This window comes from Phytophthora sojae (assembly GCF_000149755.1).
Source record: "Phytophthora sojae unplaced genomic scaffold PHYSOscaffold_16, whole genome shotgun sequence".
Taxonomy (NCBI): domain Eukaryota; phylum Oomycota; class Peronosporomycetes; order Peronosporales; family Peronosporaceae; genus Phytophthora; species Phytophthora sojae.
In genome coordinates this window covers 775,238-791,495 of record NW_009258130.1, presented here as the reverse complement: position 1 = coordinate 791,495, position 16,258 = coordinate 775,238, and the positions used below count along the sequence as shown (strand labels likewise).

At 67.5% G+C, this 16,258-nt stretch overlaps 2 protein-coding genes and 6 non-coding genes across 8 annotated transcripts; 7 read left to right on the top strand and 1 right to left on the bottom strand.

Moving 5' to 3' along the window:
- The first annotated feature begins 289 nt into the window (after positions 1 to 289).
- On the top strand, positions 290 to 361 carry PHYSODRAFT_t1557. Its single transcript has one exon. It is a non-coding gene; the product is annotated as a tRNA-Cys (tRNA).
- A 502-nt stretch (positions 362 to 863) lies between these two features.
- Positions 864 to 935, top strand: PHYSODRAFT_t1558. Its single transcript has one exon. It is a non-coding gene; the product is annotated as a tRNA-Cys (tRNA).
- Positions 936 to 1,437: 502 nt separating this feature from the next.
- Positions 1,438 to 1,509, top strand: PHYSODRAFT_t1559. The gene has a single exon. It is a non-coding gene; the product is annotated as a tRNA-Cys (tRNA).
- A 502-nt stretch (positions 1,510 to 2,011) lies between these two features.
- PHYSODRAFT_t1560 lies at positions 2,012 to 2,083 on the top strand. The gene has a single exon. It is a non-coding gene; the product is annotated as a tRNA-Cys (tRNA).
- Positions 2,084 to 2,585: 502 nt separating this feature from the next.
- On the top strand, positions 2,586 to 2,657 carry PHYSODRAFT_t1561. The gene has a single exon. It is a non-coding gene; the product is annotated as a tRNA-Cys (tRNA).
- Positions 2,658 to 3,159: 502 nt separating this feature from the next.
- Positions 3,160 to 3,231, top strand: PHYSODRAFT_t1562. The gene has a single exon. It is a non-coding gene; the product is annotated as a tRNA-Cys (tRNA).
- Positions 3,232 to 13,834: 10,603 nt separating this feature from the next.
- PHYSODRAFT_533800 (hypothetical protein) lies at positions 13,835 to 14,356 on the top strand (the record flags this gene model as incomplete). The annotated part of the gene is made up of 4 exons (XM_009540877.1): positions 13,835 to 13,921; positions 13,976 to 14,040; positions 14,131 to 14,193; positions 14,245 to 14,356. The coding sequence occupies 4 exons, from the start codon at positions 13,835 to 13,837 to the stop codon at positions 14,354 to 14,356; spliced, it is 327 nt and encodes a 108-aa protein (XP_009539172.1).
- Positions 14,357 to 14,604: 248 nt separating this feature from the next.
- Positions 14,605 to 16,056, bottom strand: PHYSODRAFT_533596 (hypothetical protein; the record flags this gene model as incomplete). The annotated part of the gene is made up of 2 exons (XM_009540876.1): positions 14,605 to 14,981; positions 15,333 to 16,056. Coding segments are annotated over 2 exons (1,101 nt in total), but the record flags the coding sequence as incomplete, so codon positions are not given.
- Positions 16,057 to 16,258: the final 202 nt, after the last annotated feature.

Below are 16,258 nucleotides of genomic sequence, written 5' to 3'. Positions count from 1 at the left end.
CTCGTCGATGCGGTCGACGCGTTCAGGCGTCAGGAGGCAGACAGCGCACTTGATCATGCGGGGTTTGCGCGAACAACGCTGTGCTGGCGCGGCGAAGTCGGGGCCTGGTCGGGTGGGTGGGTGGGTGGGTGTATGACGGTAGGTAGAGTGTGTTTGAAGATGCGGCATGGACGGAGAGGTGTGCGATGGGTGCGGTGCCGCGAGCGTGGTGTGCGCAGGTGCGTTTTGTGCTTGTGTGTGTGTAAAAACGCGATTTTTGAAATGGTGGGCGGGGTAGGTATGGTTCGACGCGCGGGTAGCTCAGTGGTAGAGCGTTCGATTGCAGCTCGAAGGGTCACTGGTTCAATCCCGGTCCCGCGCTTCTTCTTGTTGGCCTCGCTTTCTTCTCACTTCTCCTACACGGCGGGCGCTCTTTGCCGCCTTTTGCTCGCTTTCCACCGACAACCACATGCCGTCTCATCCGCTGCCCAATCACTACTCGATAGCAGGCTTTGTTTGTCAAGACCGAGCCTTCATACTGACCTGAAACTGTTAATGTTGGGCAGCGTGCAAAGTGGTATGTATTTCGGGTGACTCGTCGATGCGGTCGACGCGTTCAAGGCGTCAGGAGGCAGACAGCGCACTTGATCATGCGGGGTTTGCGCGAACAACGCTGTGCTGGCGCGGCGAAGTCGGGGCCTGGTCGGGTGGGTGGGTGGGTGGGTGTATGACGGTAGGTAGAGTGTGTTTGAAGATGCGGCATGGACGGAGAGGCGTGCGATGGGTGCGGTGCCGCGAGCGTGGTGTGCGCAGGTGCGTTTTGTGCTTGTGTGTGTGTAAAAACGCGATTTTTGAAATGGTGGGCGGGGTAGGTATGGTTCGACGCGCGGGTAGCTCAGTGGTAGAGCGTTCGATTGCAGCTCGAAGGGTCACTGGTTCAATCCCGGTCCCGCGCTTCTTCTTGTTGGCCTCGCTTTCTTCTCACTTCTCCTACACGGCGGGCGCTCTTTGCCGCCTTTTGCTCGCTTTCCACCGACAACCACATGCCGTCTCATCCGCTGCCCAATCACTACTCGATAGCAGGCTTTGTTTGTCAAGACCGAGCCTTCATACTGACCTGAAACTGTTAATGTTGGGCAGCGTGCAAAGTGGTATGTATTTCGGGTGACTCGTCGATGCGGTCGACGCATTCAAGGCGTCAGGAGGCAGACAGCGCACTTGATCATGCGGGGTTTGCGCGAACAACGCTGTGCTGGCGCGGCGAAGTCGGGGCCTGGTCGGGTGGGTGGGTGGGTGGGTGTATGACGGTAGGTAGAGTGTGTTTGAAGATGCGGCATGGACGGAGAGGCGTGCGATGGGTGCGGTGCCGCGAGCGTGGTGTGCGCAGGTGCGTTTTGTGCTTGTGTGTGTGTAAAAACGCGATTTTTGAAATGGTGGGCGGGGTAGGTATGGTTCGACGCGCGGGTAGCTCAGTGGTAGAGCGTTCGATTGCAGCTCGAAGGGTCACTGGTTCAATCCCGGTCCCGCGCTTCTTCTTGTTGGCCTCGCTTTCTTCTCACTTCTCCTACACGGCGGGCGCTCTTTGCCGCCTTTTGCTCGCTTTCCACCGACAACCACATGCCGTCTCATCCGCTGCCCAATCACTACTCGATAGCAGGCTTTGTTTGTCAAGACCGAGCCTTCATACTGACCTGAAACTGTTAATGTTGGGCAGCGTGCAAAGTGGTATGTATTTCGGGTGACTCGTCGATGCGGTCGACGCATTCAAGGCGTCAGGAGGCAGACAGCGCACTTGGTCATGCGGGGTTTGCGCGAACAACGCTGTGCTGGCGCGGCGAAGTCGGGGCCTGGTCGGGTGGGTGGGTGGGTGGGTGTATGACGGTAGGTAGAGTGTGTTTGAAGATGCGGCATGGACGGAGAGGCGTGCGATGGGTGCGGTGCCGCGAGCGTGGTGTGCGCAGGTGCGTTTTGTGCTTGTGTGTGTGTAAAAACGCGATTTTTGAAATGGTGGGCGGGGTAGGTATGGTTCGACGCGCGGGTAGCTCAGTGGTAGAGCGTTCGATTGCAGCTCGAAGGGTCACTGGTTCAATCCCGGTCCCGCGCTTCTTCTTGTTGGCCTCGCTTTCTTCTCACTTCTCCTACACGGCGGGCGCTCTTTGCCGCCTTTTGCTCGCTTTCCACCGACAACCACATGCCGTCTCATCCGCTGCCCAATCACTACTCGATAGCAGGCTTTGTTTGTCAAGACCGAGCCTTCATACTGACCTGAAACTGTTAATGTTGGGCAGCGTGCAAAGTGGTATGTATTTCGGGTGACTCGTCGATGCGGTCGACGCATTCAAGGCGTCAGGAGGCAGACAGCGCACTTGATCATGCGGGGTTTGCGCGAACAACGCTGTGCTGGCGCGGCGAAGTCGGGGCCTGGTCGGGTGGGTGGGTGGGTGGGTGTATGACGGTAGGTAGAGTGTGTTTGAAGATGCGGCATGGACGGAGAGGCGTGCGATGGGTGCGGTGCCGCGAGCGTGGTGTGCGCAGGTGCGTTTTGTGCTTGTGTGTGTGTAAAAACGCGATTTTTGAAATGGTGGGCGGGGTAGGTATGGTTCGACGCGCGGGTAGCTCAGTGGTAGAGCGTTCGATTGCAGCTCGAAGGGTCACTGGTTCAATCCCGGTCCCGCGCTTCTTCTTGTTGGCCTCGCTTTCTTCTCACTTCTCCTACACGGCGGGCGCTCTTTGCCGCCTTTTGCTCGCTTTCCACCGACAACCACATGCCGTCTCATCCGCTGCCCAATCACTACTCGATAGCAGGCTTTGTTTGTCAAGACCGAGCCTTCATACTGACCTGAAACTGTTAATGTTGGGCAGCGTGCAAAGTGGTATGTATTTCGGGTGACTCGTCGATGCGGTCGACGCGTTCAAGGCGTCAGGAGGCAGACAGCGCACTTGATCATGCGGGGTTTGCGCGAACAACGCTGTGCTGGCGCGGCGAAGTCGGGGCCTGGTCGGGTGGGTGGGTGGGTGGGTGTATGACGGTAGGTAGAGTGTGTTTGAAGATGCGGCATGGACGGAGAGGTGTGCGATGGGTGCGGTGCCGCGAGCGTGGTGTGCGCAGGTGCGTTTTGTGCTTGTGTGTGTGTAAAAACGCGATTTTTGAAATGGTGGGCGGGGTAGGTATGGTTCGACGCGCGGGTAGCTCAGTGGTAGAGCGTTCGATTGCAGCTCGAAGGGTCACTGGTTCAATCCCGGTCCCGCGCTTCTTCTTGTTGGCTGCTCCTACCTCGGCGGCAACGGCAACCGCAGCTGGGCTTGGTGCTGGGGGCGCCTGGGCTCCACCCTCGGCGAGCATGCCGCCCGCTCTGCCGGGTCGGGACAACACATTCGCAGGGTCCGGGCGGGGCTTGGCGGCGGTCGTCTTGGCCGTCCGCGTCGTCGCCGTCGTCGTCATGGAGCTCGCTAGGGCCGTGGCCAGCCGCACGCAGCGGCGGCCGGATCCGCTCCACCGGCGGGCAGCCTGCCGGCCGCCCCGGCGGGACGGCCAGCATCATCCGCGGGGTCTTGGGGGCTGCTGGCGGCGGCGTCGTGCCGCCAGGGCCCGCGCAGTCGCCGCAGCGAGCGCCGCCCCGGGCGCTACCGGATCGGACAGCCTGCCGGCCGCCCTGCCGGGTCCTGCCAACTCACTGGGGGGTTCTTCGGCGGCGCTGCGCGCTGGAGGGGCTGGCGGAGGGTCTTGAGCAGCCAACCGGCGCGCGTGGGGGTCCGTAGCAGGCGTGGGGGCTGAGCAGGAGCCGTCGCTCCGCGCGCCTCGCCGAAGCGCGAGCGGCGGCGGCGGGGTCTTGGGCAGCCAAACGACGCGCGTGGGGGTCCGTAGCAGGCGTGGGGGCTGCGCAGGAGCCGTCGCTCCGCGCGCCTCGCCGAAGCGCCGCGTCCTCGAGGCCGTGTTCTTCGGCCGTGTACTCCGTGCCGCGCGGCGCACGAGAGGCCCGGGGTCCTGGCATAGTGAGGCCAGGTGGTCGGGGCCCGGTCCCGCCCGGCGGACGGTCCGCGGGCCCGCGTCCGCTCGCCGTCGCCGCGAAGCGACGCGAGGTTGAAGCGGCGGACCGGGCCTTGGCTTGGCCGCCAGAGGGCCCGGCCCGGGGTCCCGCAATGGGCTCAATGGGCGCAGCGGGTCGCGGACCCGTGCCCGAAGTTGCGCCGGCCAACTCCTCGCCGGTGCCGAGCAGCGGCGCCGCGCGTGGAGGGTCGCCGGGGCCATTTTCGGCTCCGGCCGAGCCCAAAACGGGGGCGGGCGGATCCCCAGTGCGTAACCGAAGCCCTAGCGGATCCGCCCCCGCCCGGACGTCCGCCAGCTCAGCCGCCCCAGCCCCGTCGCTGGCCGCGCTATAGAAAGACGCGTCGCTGGCGAGGCTGGAGTGGCTGGCCGTGGAGCACTCGCTGTCGGTGGACGGCGAGCGCTCCCGGGGCTGCCAGTCCGGCCACCAGAAGCGCATGCGCCGATGCGGTGGTGAAGGGCCGGCCCGTAGGCAGAAGAAGGAAGAGGATAGAAAAGATCAAGTAGTAGTTGGCCTCACGAGGGATGGGTGAAAGCCCCCGGAGACCGTACCGCGATCGGCTAGCAAGCTAACCGAAAGCAGCAGTTCCAAAAATAAATGTGAAAAAGACCCCACCAAAAGCAGGGAAACCAGTTTTCACACTGATTAGAACAGAATGTGTGTTCGTGTTTACCAGTTAGTAACCTCTCCGTAACTGAAATGTAGGCTAAAATATGCATGTCACTAAAGGGAGGGTGTTTGTGTCTTCCTGGGTTTTTGAAGGGCGGTTCCCTACCTGGGTAGTGCCCTGTTGGTCAAATGACCAGCTTACCGCCGTGCCCGAGCCTGCGATGTGCGCCGCGGGGCCCCCCCAGACCCACGCGGCGCTCGCGAGGCGTTGCCGCTCCGTTGTCCTTCGCGGTGGCGCCGGCAGTGCCAGCCCCAGATGCGGTGGCTGGCGCGGATGCAGTGGCTCGACAGCTGAAGGTCCAGCTGTCGAGCCTCGCGCTTGTGCAGCTTCAACTTCTCCGTGTAGGTGTTGAAGTTGCTGGGCTGCACCGAGCCCAGCGACCCGTACACGATCGCCGCGGTCTGCACCTGCCACCCCTTGAGCTGCAGCTCCGCCACGATCGGTTGGTACTTGAGTGTCTTGTGGTCGTGGCTGAGCTGCAGCGAGGAGTGGCGGGCGCCGGTCGCGTGCTCTTCGAACGTGACCGCCAAGTCGGCGATCACCATCTTCTTGGCGGCCACGTTCCGCAGTACGATGTCTGGCCGCAGAGCTGCGCCCGTGTACTCGGGTACCGTCTGGTTCAGGCGCAGCTCCGCGGTCGACTTGCCGCGCTTGAGCGCGTTGCGGATCTTGGACCCGATCTGCTCCAAGGCGTCGTCATGACGCTGGCGGATTGCGTCCATGTTGGACTCGCAATGGTTGAGGACATGGGCCAGCGTCTCGGCCGAGGGGCAGGTCGGGTCCCTGCAGGTCTTGTGCGACCGCAGCCGCTTGCGCTTGAGCACGGCGTTCGTGTCGATCTGGTTGAGGCGGGCCTTCACGCCGAAGCGGTAGTCGTCGTCCGACAGGCCCGCCCCAGTCGACACGAACTTGGCACCGACACCGCCGTGGGCCCGCACCGTCTTGCCCTGGTCCGCCAGACCCTTCCACCGGGTCTGGTGGCGGATCTTGAGGTGCAACTTGACGTGCCGCAACACGCTCTTGTGGTCGAGCCACTTGGCGTGGTGCGGCACGCGGAGGCCGAGCGGGTCCAGGCCGTTGCGGTCGTCCTGCACCACCAGGCTGAGGTGGTAGATGCGCAGCCACCGCTGCACGTCGGACCACAGTGACCCGATGTCGCCGTGGCGGCGCAGCGCCTCCGCGTGGGGCGAGGCGGCGAGCTCGGAGTTGAGGAAGCACCGCACGAGCTCGTCGTCACGCTCCCGCCAGTGTTCTTCGCGGAGGCGGTGACGCTTGCGGGCCACCTGGCACACCTGTGCGCGCGCCACTTCCCGGATCGCTGGGTCCTTCGAGTGCAGCATCTGCCACGCATGGGCGATCTGCAGCGCGCGGTGCATTTCCACCAGCGGCTGGAGCCCCAAGCCCCCGCTCGACGTTGGTGCGTAGAGCACCTCGTTGGTTGCCGAGCGGGGCAGGCGTAGCAGGTGCCGCAGGCCCTTGGCTACCACACGGTCGAAGCCCTGCAGTTGGGACTGGAGCGGTCGGAGGTGGCGGAGCGCGTACTCGACCTTGGGGTAGACGTAGGTCTTGAGCGCCTTCACCACCTGCCACGGCGCCAACCCCGACTGCATCAGCGCCACCGCCTCCCGCTTGATCTGCTGTAGCTTGGGCTCTAGCTGGAGACGGTGGCGCACGTGATCGAAGCCGTCGCCCACGCCGAGGTAGCGGTAGCTGTCGTGCAGCTTGATGCTTGAGACCTCCTCGTCGTGGAGCGACAGCTTCATGTCCTTGTCGTGGGCGGGGTTGCCGCGCGCGTTTCGTGTCACGGCCAGGAAGGCGCACTTGCCTGGGTTGGCCTGCAGCCCCGTCCACTCCAGGAACTGCTCAACGACAGCGTGGCAGCGCGTGATGCCGGCCGCGCTGTCGCTGAACACCTTGAGGTCGTCGGCGTAGGCGGTGGTGCATGGCCGCACCCCGTCCGCCAACGCGACGCCCACTCCGTCGAGCTTCTCCAATGCTCGGAGCAACGGCACCAGCGCGGCAATGAACAGGAGGGGGCTGAGCGGACAGCCTTGGTACACGCCCACCTCCTGCCGCACTGGTTCCGTCGCTCCGTCGGCCGCGTTGCCGACGACGAAGTAGGAGTCCTCGTAGATGTCGTCGCAGCGCTCGACGAACGCACGCTCGACGCCGAGCAGGCGGAGCACATACCACAGCATGTCCTGGTGAACGGACCCGAACGCGTTCCGCAGGTCGTACCAGACCTGGTACAGCCTGCGGCGCATGCGTCGGGTTTGGTCCAGGAGCGTGGTTGCCACGAAGTTGTGCTCGTGGCAACCATTGTACGCCCTGAACCCCTTCTGCGCCATGGGCAGCAGTCCGTTCGCCTCCAGGTACGTCGACAGCCGACGCGCCAGCAGACCGCTGTAGAGCTTGTAGATCGCGGTCTGCAGGCAGATCGGCCGCCAGTTCGCTGGGTCGTTGGGGTCGCCCTTCATGTGGATGAGGCGGACGAACCCCACCTTCCACAGGGCAGGCACCCGGTGGTGGCGCCAACAGAACTGGAAGGCTGCGTGGAGGAGGGGGACCAGCTGCGCCGCGAACTTCTTGTAGATGTCGTAGCCCACGCCGTCGTGGCCGGGGCTGGAGTTCGTGGCCGCTTGCATGAGCTGGTCCTCCACCTCGTCTATCGTCAGCTCGTCCGTGAGCGCGCTCCGCCGCTCCTGCGGTGTCCCGACGTCGGCCATCGCCTCGCGGAACAACGCCCCGCAAGCTTCATCTGGTAGGAAGTTGATGCGGGGCGAGTTCACCGCCGTGAAGTGCTCGTGGAGCGTGCCCGAGTCGATGGGGCACGTCTCCGGGTGCTCGTCCGCTGCGGTCTCCGCCGACGCAGCACGCAGAATGTCCTCGACGCACTTGCTCTCGTTGCGAGCGAAGTCGTGGCGGAGCTGCTGTTGGCGCATCGAGGCGCGGATCCGGCCGACGCGGCGCCGCGCACGGCGGACGGCCGATCTGCTGGTGGGTCGCTCCTGCTGCACCGCCGCCATCTCGTCGAGGGCCTCGTCGAGTCGGTGCTCGCGCTGAGTGCGCGTCACCCGGGGCGGTCGCTGTCGCTGCTGTTGCAGTGGAGGCCGAGGGTGGGGCTGGGCTGCTGTGAAGGGCTGCAGCACCTGCCGGATGCGACCGGGAATGGCGCTGATGTATCCATCGCCCGAGGTCCAGCTGTCTGCGTCTTCGATCTTGCACGCTAGCTCCTCCGCCATGGCCTGCAGGGCCGACGCCGCCGCTTCCTGCTCGTCTTCGGTCAGCTGCCGCAGTCGAAGGCGCAGCTGCCGCGCTGGAGCCATCCCGGGCCCGATAGGCAGCGTGGGGAACGCCTCGCCGCCGTCGCGCGCGGCAATCTCTGCGTCGATGTCCTCGTCATGATCGCTGGCAGACTCGGCGCGCGTAGGTGCGCACGCGGGGCGGGCAGGAGGTGCGGGTTGCTCGCGCTGGCGTTGTGCAGCAGGATTCATGTGGAGGCAGCTCTCCATCGCCCCTTGGTGCTCGCCGCACTCAGCCAGCGAACGCTTCAGGTCCAGCGCCCGGTTTGCCAGTCTGTCCGCGTGCGCGTTCGCCTTCCGGTCGATGTGCTTGAGCATTAAGGACGTCACGGCGCGGAGGGCGTGGCGGACGCGGTTGCGCAGCTGGCGGAGGCGCGGGTTCCTGCAGGCGAAGGTGCCCTTGACCTGCGCTACGACGAGGTGGCTGTCACCTTCGATCTCCAGGTGCGAGGCGCCGTGGTGGACGGCACTCTGCACGCCAAGCAGCAGCGCCGTGTATTCAGCGGTGTTGTTGGTCTCGCTGCTGTTTGGCATGTAGTGCGAGCACGTCCACGCCACGGTCCCGCACGGCTTGAACAAGGTGGCACCAGCTCCACCAGGTCCCGGGTTCCGGCGGCAGGCGCCGTCGAAGCGGAGCACCCACGGCTCGGGCATAGCCGGCCCTCCGTCGACGTCCATCGCATCGGGGGCTGTCGTCGTGGCCGCGGGGGGAGCGGGCGGGTCTGGGCAGCGCCGAGCCGAAGCAGGCCGGCGCGTCGCTGGTGCTGGTGCCGTGGGTAGGCCTGTGACCAGGCGAGCTACAGCCGCTGCCCCGATCGCGCCGTGACGTGGACCCCACCGTGTTGCACCGGTGACCGGTGCAGCGGAGCTCAGAGGCCGGTGCGCTGCCGGGTTAGCAGCGTGCTCGTCGTTCACAGCCTGGGCAGTGTCGTTCGTGCCAGGTCTTGGGCCCCAGCGCGTTGCTCGTCTCGCTGGAGGTGGCGGCGTCTTCGCCGTGGACGCTGCCGTCGTCATCGTCTCCTTCTCCTTGATCGCTGTCGTCTCCGTCTCCTCAGGCGCTGTCGTCGCTGTCGTCGTTGTCGCCGTTGCAGCTGTCACCGTCGGGGGCGGTGTCGTCGTCTCCGTCGCGTCCGCGGTCGACGGCGGCGGCGCCATCTCGATGTCAGGTGCTGGCTCCACCTCGGCGGGGTGGCGGGCCAGCACGGGCGGCAGCGGCGTCGCCGTCTCTGTCGCTGTCGTCGCCGCCTTCGAGGTTGCCGTCGTCATCATCGCCGTCTCCGTGGTTGCCGGCGTTGCCTGTGCCTTGGTCGCCGACGTCGGCTTCGGTGCCGGTGCCGTCTCGACGTCCGGGTGTGGCGTCCCGACGGCGGGATGGCGGTCCAGCATGGGCGGACCCACCGCCGTCGTCGTCTCCGCCGGTGGCGGTGTCGTCTTCCCGTTCGGCGGTCCTTGCAGCGTCGCGGGCGTCCGTGTGGAGAAGGTGGCGGCGCTGGCGGTCGGGTTGAGTCGGCGCCCCTTGCCTGTAACCTGCTGCACCAGGCGAGATCGGGTGGGGGTCAGCACGGGGGGGACATGCTGGCGCCCAGGGGTCTTGGGAGCGGCGGGCACAGCGCTCTGCAGGGTGGCGGTGTCTGCCACCGCAGTGCCGCGTGGTACGGCTGCTGCAGCGGCAGTCCTTGCTGCGGCGGGGCTGCTGGTGGGCCCCGGTCCGCGTCGGGGGGTCAACAGGTGTCGGGGGTGGCACCGCTGCCTCCGAAGCTTGGGCCGTCGCGGAGGTGGCGGCCGCGGCTGGAGGGTTGCGCTGGGTACACGCTTGGGCGTGGCATGCAGCCACGATCCGCGAGAAGAAGATGAGCGAGCACCGGCACCCGCTGGAGAAGACGTCCTGGAGGCGGGTGCCGTGGTGTGCTGCTCGGCGGTGCGCCACCAGCGTCGCGAGGTTCGGGGCGACGTACGCGCACAACGCGCACTCGAACTGGGCAGCGTCGTGCGCGTACGTCGCCTGCACCGTGCCCTGCTGGCCGTCGTCCGGTCCAAAGTGCTGGGGCTGGGTCCTCGGTGCTGCTTGCACGGCCGCGAGTTTAGCCGCCGTGGCATCGCTCTCCTCCGTCTTGGCCTCTTGGTCACCTCCGTCGTGGCCATGGTTCTTGCAGCGTCTTCTCCGGCGGAGCGCGTCGCCTGTCATGGGCTCCGCGCGCGCGCGTGGCTGATAGTAGCGTGCTGGGTTCGGCGTAGCGCGCGCGCGGTGCCCCACGGTGGCGCGCACAACAGGAGCTGCTGCATCTTGGACAGCTGCGGCTGCGGCTGTTACTACTTCGGCGGCAGCGGCAGCCGCAGCTGGGCTTGGTGTTGGGGGCGCCTGGGTTCCACCCTCGGCGAGCCTGCCGCCCGCCCTGCCGGGCCGGGGCAATACACTCGCAGGGTCCGGGCGGGGCTTGGCGGCGGCGGCGGGGTCGTCTTGGCCGTCCGCGTCGTCGCCGTCGTCGTCCTGGGCGCGGCGGAGGTCGTCGGGGCCCTGGCTGCCCGTGGGAGCGCGCGCCGTGGCGGCTGCGGGCGCTCTACCGACGGGCAGCCTGCTGGCCGCCCTGCCGGGTCGGCCAGCATCATCGGCGGGGTCTTGGGGGCTGCATGCGGCGGCGGCGTGGCCGGCCGCGGCGTCTGGGCCGGCGCCGGGGTCGTCGAGGTGCTGGGGGGCCGTGGGGGTAGCCGCGGGAGCGCGAGCCGGCGGGGCTGCGAGCGCTCTCCCAGCGGGCAGCATGCCGCCCGCCCTGCCGGGTCGGGGCAACACACTGCTGGGGTCTTGGGGGCTGCTGGCGGCGGCGTCGTGGCCGTCCAAGGCTTCGTCGTCGCTGCTGCTGTCGTCGTCCAGGTCGCTGGGCCCGTGGCGGACCGCCAGGGCCCGCGCAGTGGCGGCTGCGAGCGCCGCCCCAGGCGCTACCGGATCGGGCAGCCTGCCGGCCGCCCTGCCGGGTCGGCCAACATCACTGGGGGGCAGCTGGGGCGCGAGGAGAGGCGGAGCGGCGGCGGCGGGGTCTTGGGCAGCCAACCGGCGCGCGTGGGGGTCCATAGCAGGCGTGGGGGCTGCGCAGGAGCCGTCGCTCCGCGCGCCTCGCCGAAGCGCCGCATGCTCGAGGCCGTGTTCTTCGGTCGTGGCGACCGTGCCGCGCGGCGCACGAGAGGCCCGGGATCCGGGCATAGTGCGGCCAAGTGGACGGGGCCCGGTCCCGCCCGGCGGACGGTCCGCGGGCCCGCGTCCGCTCGCCGTCGCCGCGAAGCGACGCGAGGTTGAAGCGGCGGACCGGGCCTCGGCTTGGCCGCCAGAGGGCCCGGCCCGCGGTCCCGCAATGGGCGCAATGGGCGCAATGGGCGCAGCGGGTCGCGGACCCGTGCCCGAAGTTGCGCCGGCCAACCCCTCGCCGGTGCCGAGCAGCGGCGCCGCGCGTGGAGGGTCGCCGGGGCCATTTTCGGCTCCGGCCGAGCCCAAAACGGGGGCGGGCGGATCCCCAATGCGTAACCGAAGCCCTAGCGGATCCGCCCCCGCCCGGACGTCCGCCAGCTCAGCCGCCCCAGCCCCGTCGCTGGCGAGGCTGGAGTGGCTGGCCGTGGAGCACTCGCTGTCGGTGGACGGCGAGCGCTCCCGGGGCTGCCAGTCCGGCCACCAGAAGCGCATGCGCCGATGCGGTGGTGAAGGGCCGAAAAGGTAGCTGGATAGAAAAGATCAAGTAGTAGTTGGCCTCGCGGGGGATGGGTGAAAGCCCCCGGAGACCGTACCGCGATCGGCTAGCAAGCTAACCGAAAGCAGCAGTTCCAAAAATGAATGTGAAAAAGACCCCACCAAAAGCAGGGAAACCAGTTTTCACACTGATTAGAACAGAAAGGGTTAATGTATTACCTGCCGGTTAGTCCGTTGCGTCCTGGTAGTGACTACCTGGGAGTCCCTAATTGGTGTGTAGTTGGTGTACGGGTTGAACCAATCGGGGGGTCGGACCATGTGAGCCGGTGCAGGGTTTCCGAGGGCGGTTCCCTACATGGGTGTGGCCCTGTTGGCCGCAATGGGCCTGGTTGCCGTCTAGCGGTGGCCGGAGCGCGACGGAGTCCCCCCGGTCTCCGTCACCCGACTGCCCCTGGTGTCTTGGCTGGGGCGCTGTGCGTGCTGGCGGGCGCGGTGCTGGCTGCAATGCAGGTTCCAGATGCGGCGGCTGGACTGTATGCACGCGGCAGATAGCTGCCAGTCCAGCCGCTTCGCGTCTCGCTTGAGCAGCCCCAGGTGCTCGGTGTAAACCGAGCGGTTGCCACCGGCGACCGCACCAAGCGAGCCGTAAACGAGCGCCGAGAGGTGCACCTTCCACCCTTGGCGCTCGAGGTGGCGCTTGATGCGGTCGTACTTGGCGCGCTTGTGTGCGGCGATGCGGGCCAGCGCTGAGCTGTCCGGGTCCTCGCCCGCCTGCTCCTCGAACGCCACGGCCAGGTCGACCACCGCCACCGTCTTCTTGGTGTGGTTGTACAGCTGGAGGTCGGGCCGCAGCGCGGGGCCAGCGAGCGAGGGCACGGTCTGGTTAACCCGGAGCTCAACGCGGTCCTGCCGGTCGCCCGACGACGACGCGATGAGCGCACGCTCGATGGTCTTGAGTGCGTCGTCGTGGCGGCCGCGGACCGCGTCCATGGTGACCGGGCAGTGGTTGAGCACATGCGCCAGCGTCTCCACCCGGGAGCAGCCCGGCTGCCTGCATCGGTCGTGGGCCCGGAGGCGCCGGCGCTTGAGCACACTGTGCGTGTCGAGCTGGTTCAAGCGGGCGGCCACCGCGAAGCGATAGTCAGCTTCCCACATGCCTCGCGGCCGCGTGAGGAAGCTGCTGCCGACGCCGCCGTGCGTGCGTGCCGTTCTGCCTTGGTCGCGCATGGCCGCCCACTTGGCCCAGTGCCTGTGCTTGATGTGCAGCTTCACGTGCCGCAGGACCGTGCGGTGGTCGAGCCACTTGTCGTGGTACGGCACGCGAAGCTGCAGCGTGGCCGCGGCCGTGCCGGTGTCGGCGCACGCCGGCGCGGTCGCGAACTGGAGGCCGAGCGTGCGGAGGTGGCGCTGGACGTCGACCCAGAGCGAGCCGATGTCGCCGTTGCGGCGCTTTGGCGGCGCGTCGGGCGACGTCCCGAGCTGCGAGTTGAGCAGCAGCTCGCACAGCTCCTCCTCGCGGCCCGCCCACGCTTGAGTGTCCAGCCGGTGGCGCGCGTCGGCGATCTGCCGGAGCTGCACGCGCGCGATGCGCTGGATGGCAGGGTCCTTGGAGTTCAGCATCTGCCACCCATGCGCGACTTGCAGCGCCGCGTGCAGTTCCGTCAGCGGCAGTAAGCCCAGTCCGCCGCGCGACACCGGTGCGTAGAAGCACTGCGCTGTGGCGGAGGCTGGCAGCCGCAGGAGATGGCGGAGGCCTCGCGCGAGGTGCCGGTCGAAGCCCGCAAGCTGCTGCTGGAAGGGGCGGAGGTGGCGAAGCGCGTACTCCACCCGAGGGTAGAGGTACGTCTTCACCGCCTTCACCACCTGCCACGGTGCGAGGCCCGACTGGAGCAGCGCTGTCGCGTCATCCTTCAGCTGCTTGAGCGTGGGCGCGAGCTCGACGCGGCGGCGTGTGTGGTCGAAGCCGTCGCCGACCCCCAGGTAGGTGTACGAGGCGCTCATGGACAGCGCGGGGATCGGCGACCCGTCCAGCTCCAGCTTGAGGTCGTCCGCCTTGAGCACGCCGCGGCGGTCGCGCTGGATCGACATGGCGGAGCATTTGCTGGGGTTGGCCGCCATGCCGGTCCAGCGGAGGAAGTCGGCCACGAGCGCGTGCTGTCGCTTGATGCCGTCCTCGGTGCCGCTGAAGATCTTGAGGTCGTCGGCGTACGCCGAGGCACCGGGGCAGTCATCGCCCGACAGCGGCACTCCCGTGGTCGGCAGTCGCTTCAGCGCGAAGAGCAGCGGGCTGATGGCAGCGTTGAAGAGCTGTGGGCTGAGCGGGCAGCCTTGGAAGACTCCCACCCGCAGCGAGATCGGGGCCGTTGTGCCGTCGGCGGCGTTCCCGACGACGAACGCCGCGCTCTCGTAGAGCCCCTTGCACATGGTGACGTAGTCCTCGGGGACGCCGAGCCGCGCGAGTGCATCCCATAGCAGCGCGAACGGCACGCTGCCGAACGCGTTGCGGAAGTCGTACCAGACTTCGTAGAGCTGGCGGCGCTTGCGGCGGGCCTGGTCGACGAGCGTGGCCGCGAGGAAGTTGTGCTCCCCGCAGCCGTTGACCGCTCGGAAGCCCTTCTGCCCCGGGGCGTGGCGGTCGTTCGCGTCCAGCCACCGTACCAGCCGCCGCGCGAGGACCCCCGCGTAGAGCTTGTAGATGGCTTGCTGGAGGCAAATGGGCCTCCAGTTCGCCGGGTCCTCGCGCGCGCCCTTCTTGTGCAGCAGCCGCACCACCCCGAGCTTCCAGCTCTGGGGCACACGTTTCGCCTCCCAGCACTTCTGGAAGGCGGTGGCGAGCACGGGCAGGAGCTGCGCGGCGAAGTGCTGGTACACGTCATAGCCGACGCCATCGAGGCCGGGGCTGGAGGTGCCGTGGGCGTGCTGCAGCTGTGACTCGATATCGTCCTGTGTCGGCGCCTCCGTGAGCAGCTCCCTGAACCTCGACGCGGCCGGCAGGTGGGTCATAGCGGAGCGGAAGGCAGCACCCGCCGGGGCGTCCGGAGCGAACTCCTGGCTGGGTGTGTTGACGCCGTCAAAGTACCGCCAGAGCTCATCGCCCGGAATGGGGCAGGTACCGTCGTCTGTGGCGCCTGCCGCTGGCGCCGCTGGGTCCGATGCGGTGCCGGCGCTGGAGGCTGCTGTCCTTGGCGTCTCCTGCTGCGCGCGTGCCTTGGCCAGGATGTCTTCGACGCAGGCTTTCTCGTCCGTGTCGAACCGGTGACGCAGGTGCTGTTGGTCGATGGCCGAGTTGACGCGGCCGACGCGGCGGCGGGCTCGGCGAACAGCCGTGCGGTCTCCGGGCGAAGCCTGCTCCACGGCGTGGAGATCGTCCAGGGCCTCGTCGAGGCGGTGCTCGCGGTGGTGTCGAGTCACCCGCGGCGGGCGGCGGCGACGTCGCCGCTTCGCTGCACCAGAGCGCCCGCGGCGCCTGCACTGCCTCCGTCGCGCCGAGTCCTGCTGACTGGCGTCGCCATCGCGCTCGTTGTCTTCATGTGCATCGCCTTCCAGGCTGCGGCGGTCCTGCCCTTGGTCGTGCAGCGGGCGCTGCCGTCGCTGTTCGCCTTGTTGCCGCTGCTGCCGCGGGCACTGGCTGCCTTGGTGCTGCTGTCGCTGACGCTGGGGACGCGGCTCGGGGCGTCGCTGGGCCTGGGAGTACGGCTGCAATTTGTCGTACAGGAGGTGCGGGAGGGCTGTGATGTAGCCCTCCGCCGACTCCCAGTCACTGGCGTCAGTGATCTTGGCCGCCAGCGTCGCGCCAAGCCGCTCCACCATCTCGCGGGCAGCGTCGTCCTCAGCTTCGGTGAGCTGGCGTAGTCGGAGGCGGGGTCGACGCTGCGGAACTGCGTCCGGCCCGATGCGCATGGCTGCATAGACCTCGCCGTCGTCGATGTCGGCGAGATCCTCGTCCTCCGGCTCCTGCATCTCGGTGTTGGTGTCGGCCGCGGGTGTCGGAGGCGGAGTGCGGGGTGTCGGCTGGGGCAGCAGCACGGGCATAGGGTCCAGCGTCGTGTTCGTACAGCCGTCGCCTGCCGTGTGAACACCGCACTCCATCACCGTCCGGCGGAGGTCGAGGGCTTGGTTGGCCAGGCGGTCGGCATGGGCATTCGCTTGGCGGTCGTTGTGGTGGAGTGAGAAGCTCCCCACCCGCGCGAGCTCCACCTTGACTTGGTCGCGGAGGCGGCGTAGAACGGCGTTCCTCGCCGCGAAGATGCCGCGCACCTGCTGGATCACAAGGGTGCTGTCGCCTTCCACCCTCAGCGACGTCGCTCCGTGGTCGGCAGCGGCTCTCGACCCGAGCAGCAGCGCCGAGTACTCGGCAGTGTTGTTCGTTTCACTGCTGCTCGGCATGTAGTGGGAGCACGTCCACCCCACGGAGCCGTCGGGCTTGAACAGCGCTGCACCAGCTCCGCCGGGTCCTGGGTTGGCGCGGCAGGCGCCGTCGAAGCGCAGCAGCCACTCTCCGTCGGCGCCGCTGTCCACGTCCATCGCCGCCGCTGTCGCCGTCCGGTCGGGTGCGGCCGCCGGGTTGTCCTCCTGGTTTGCGTCCCTG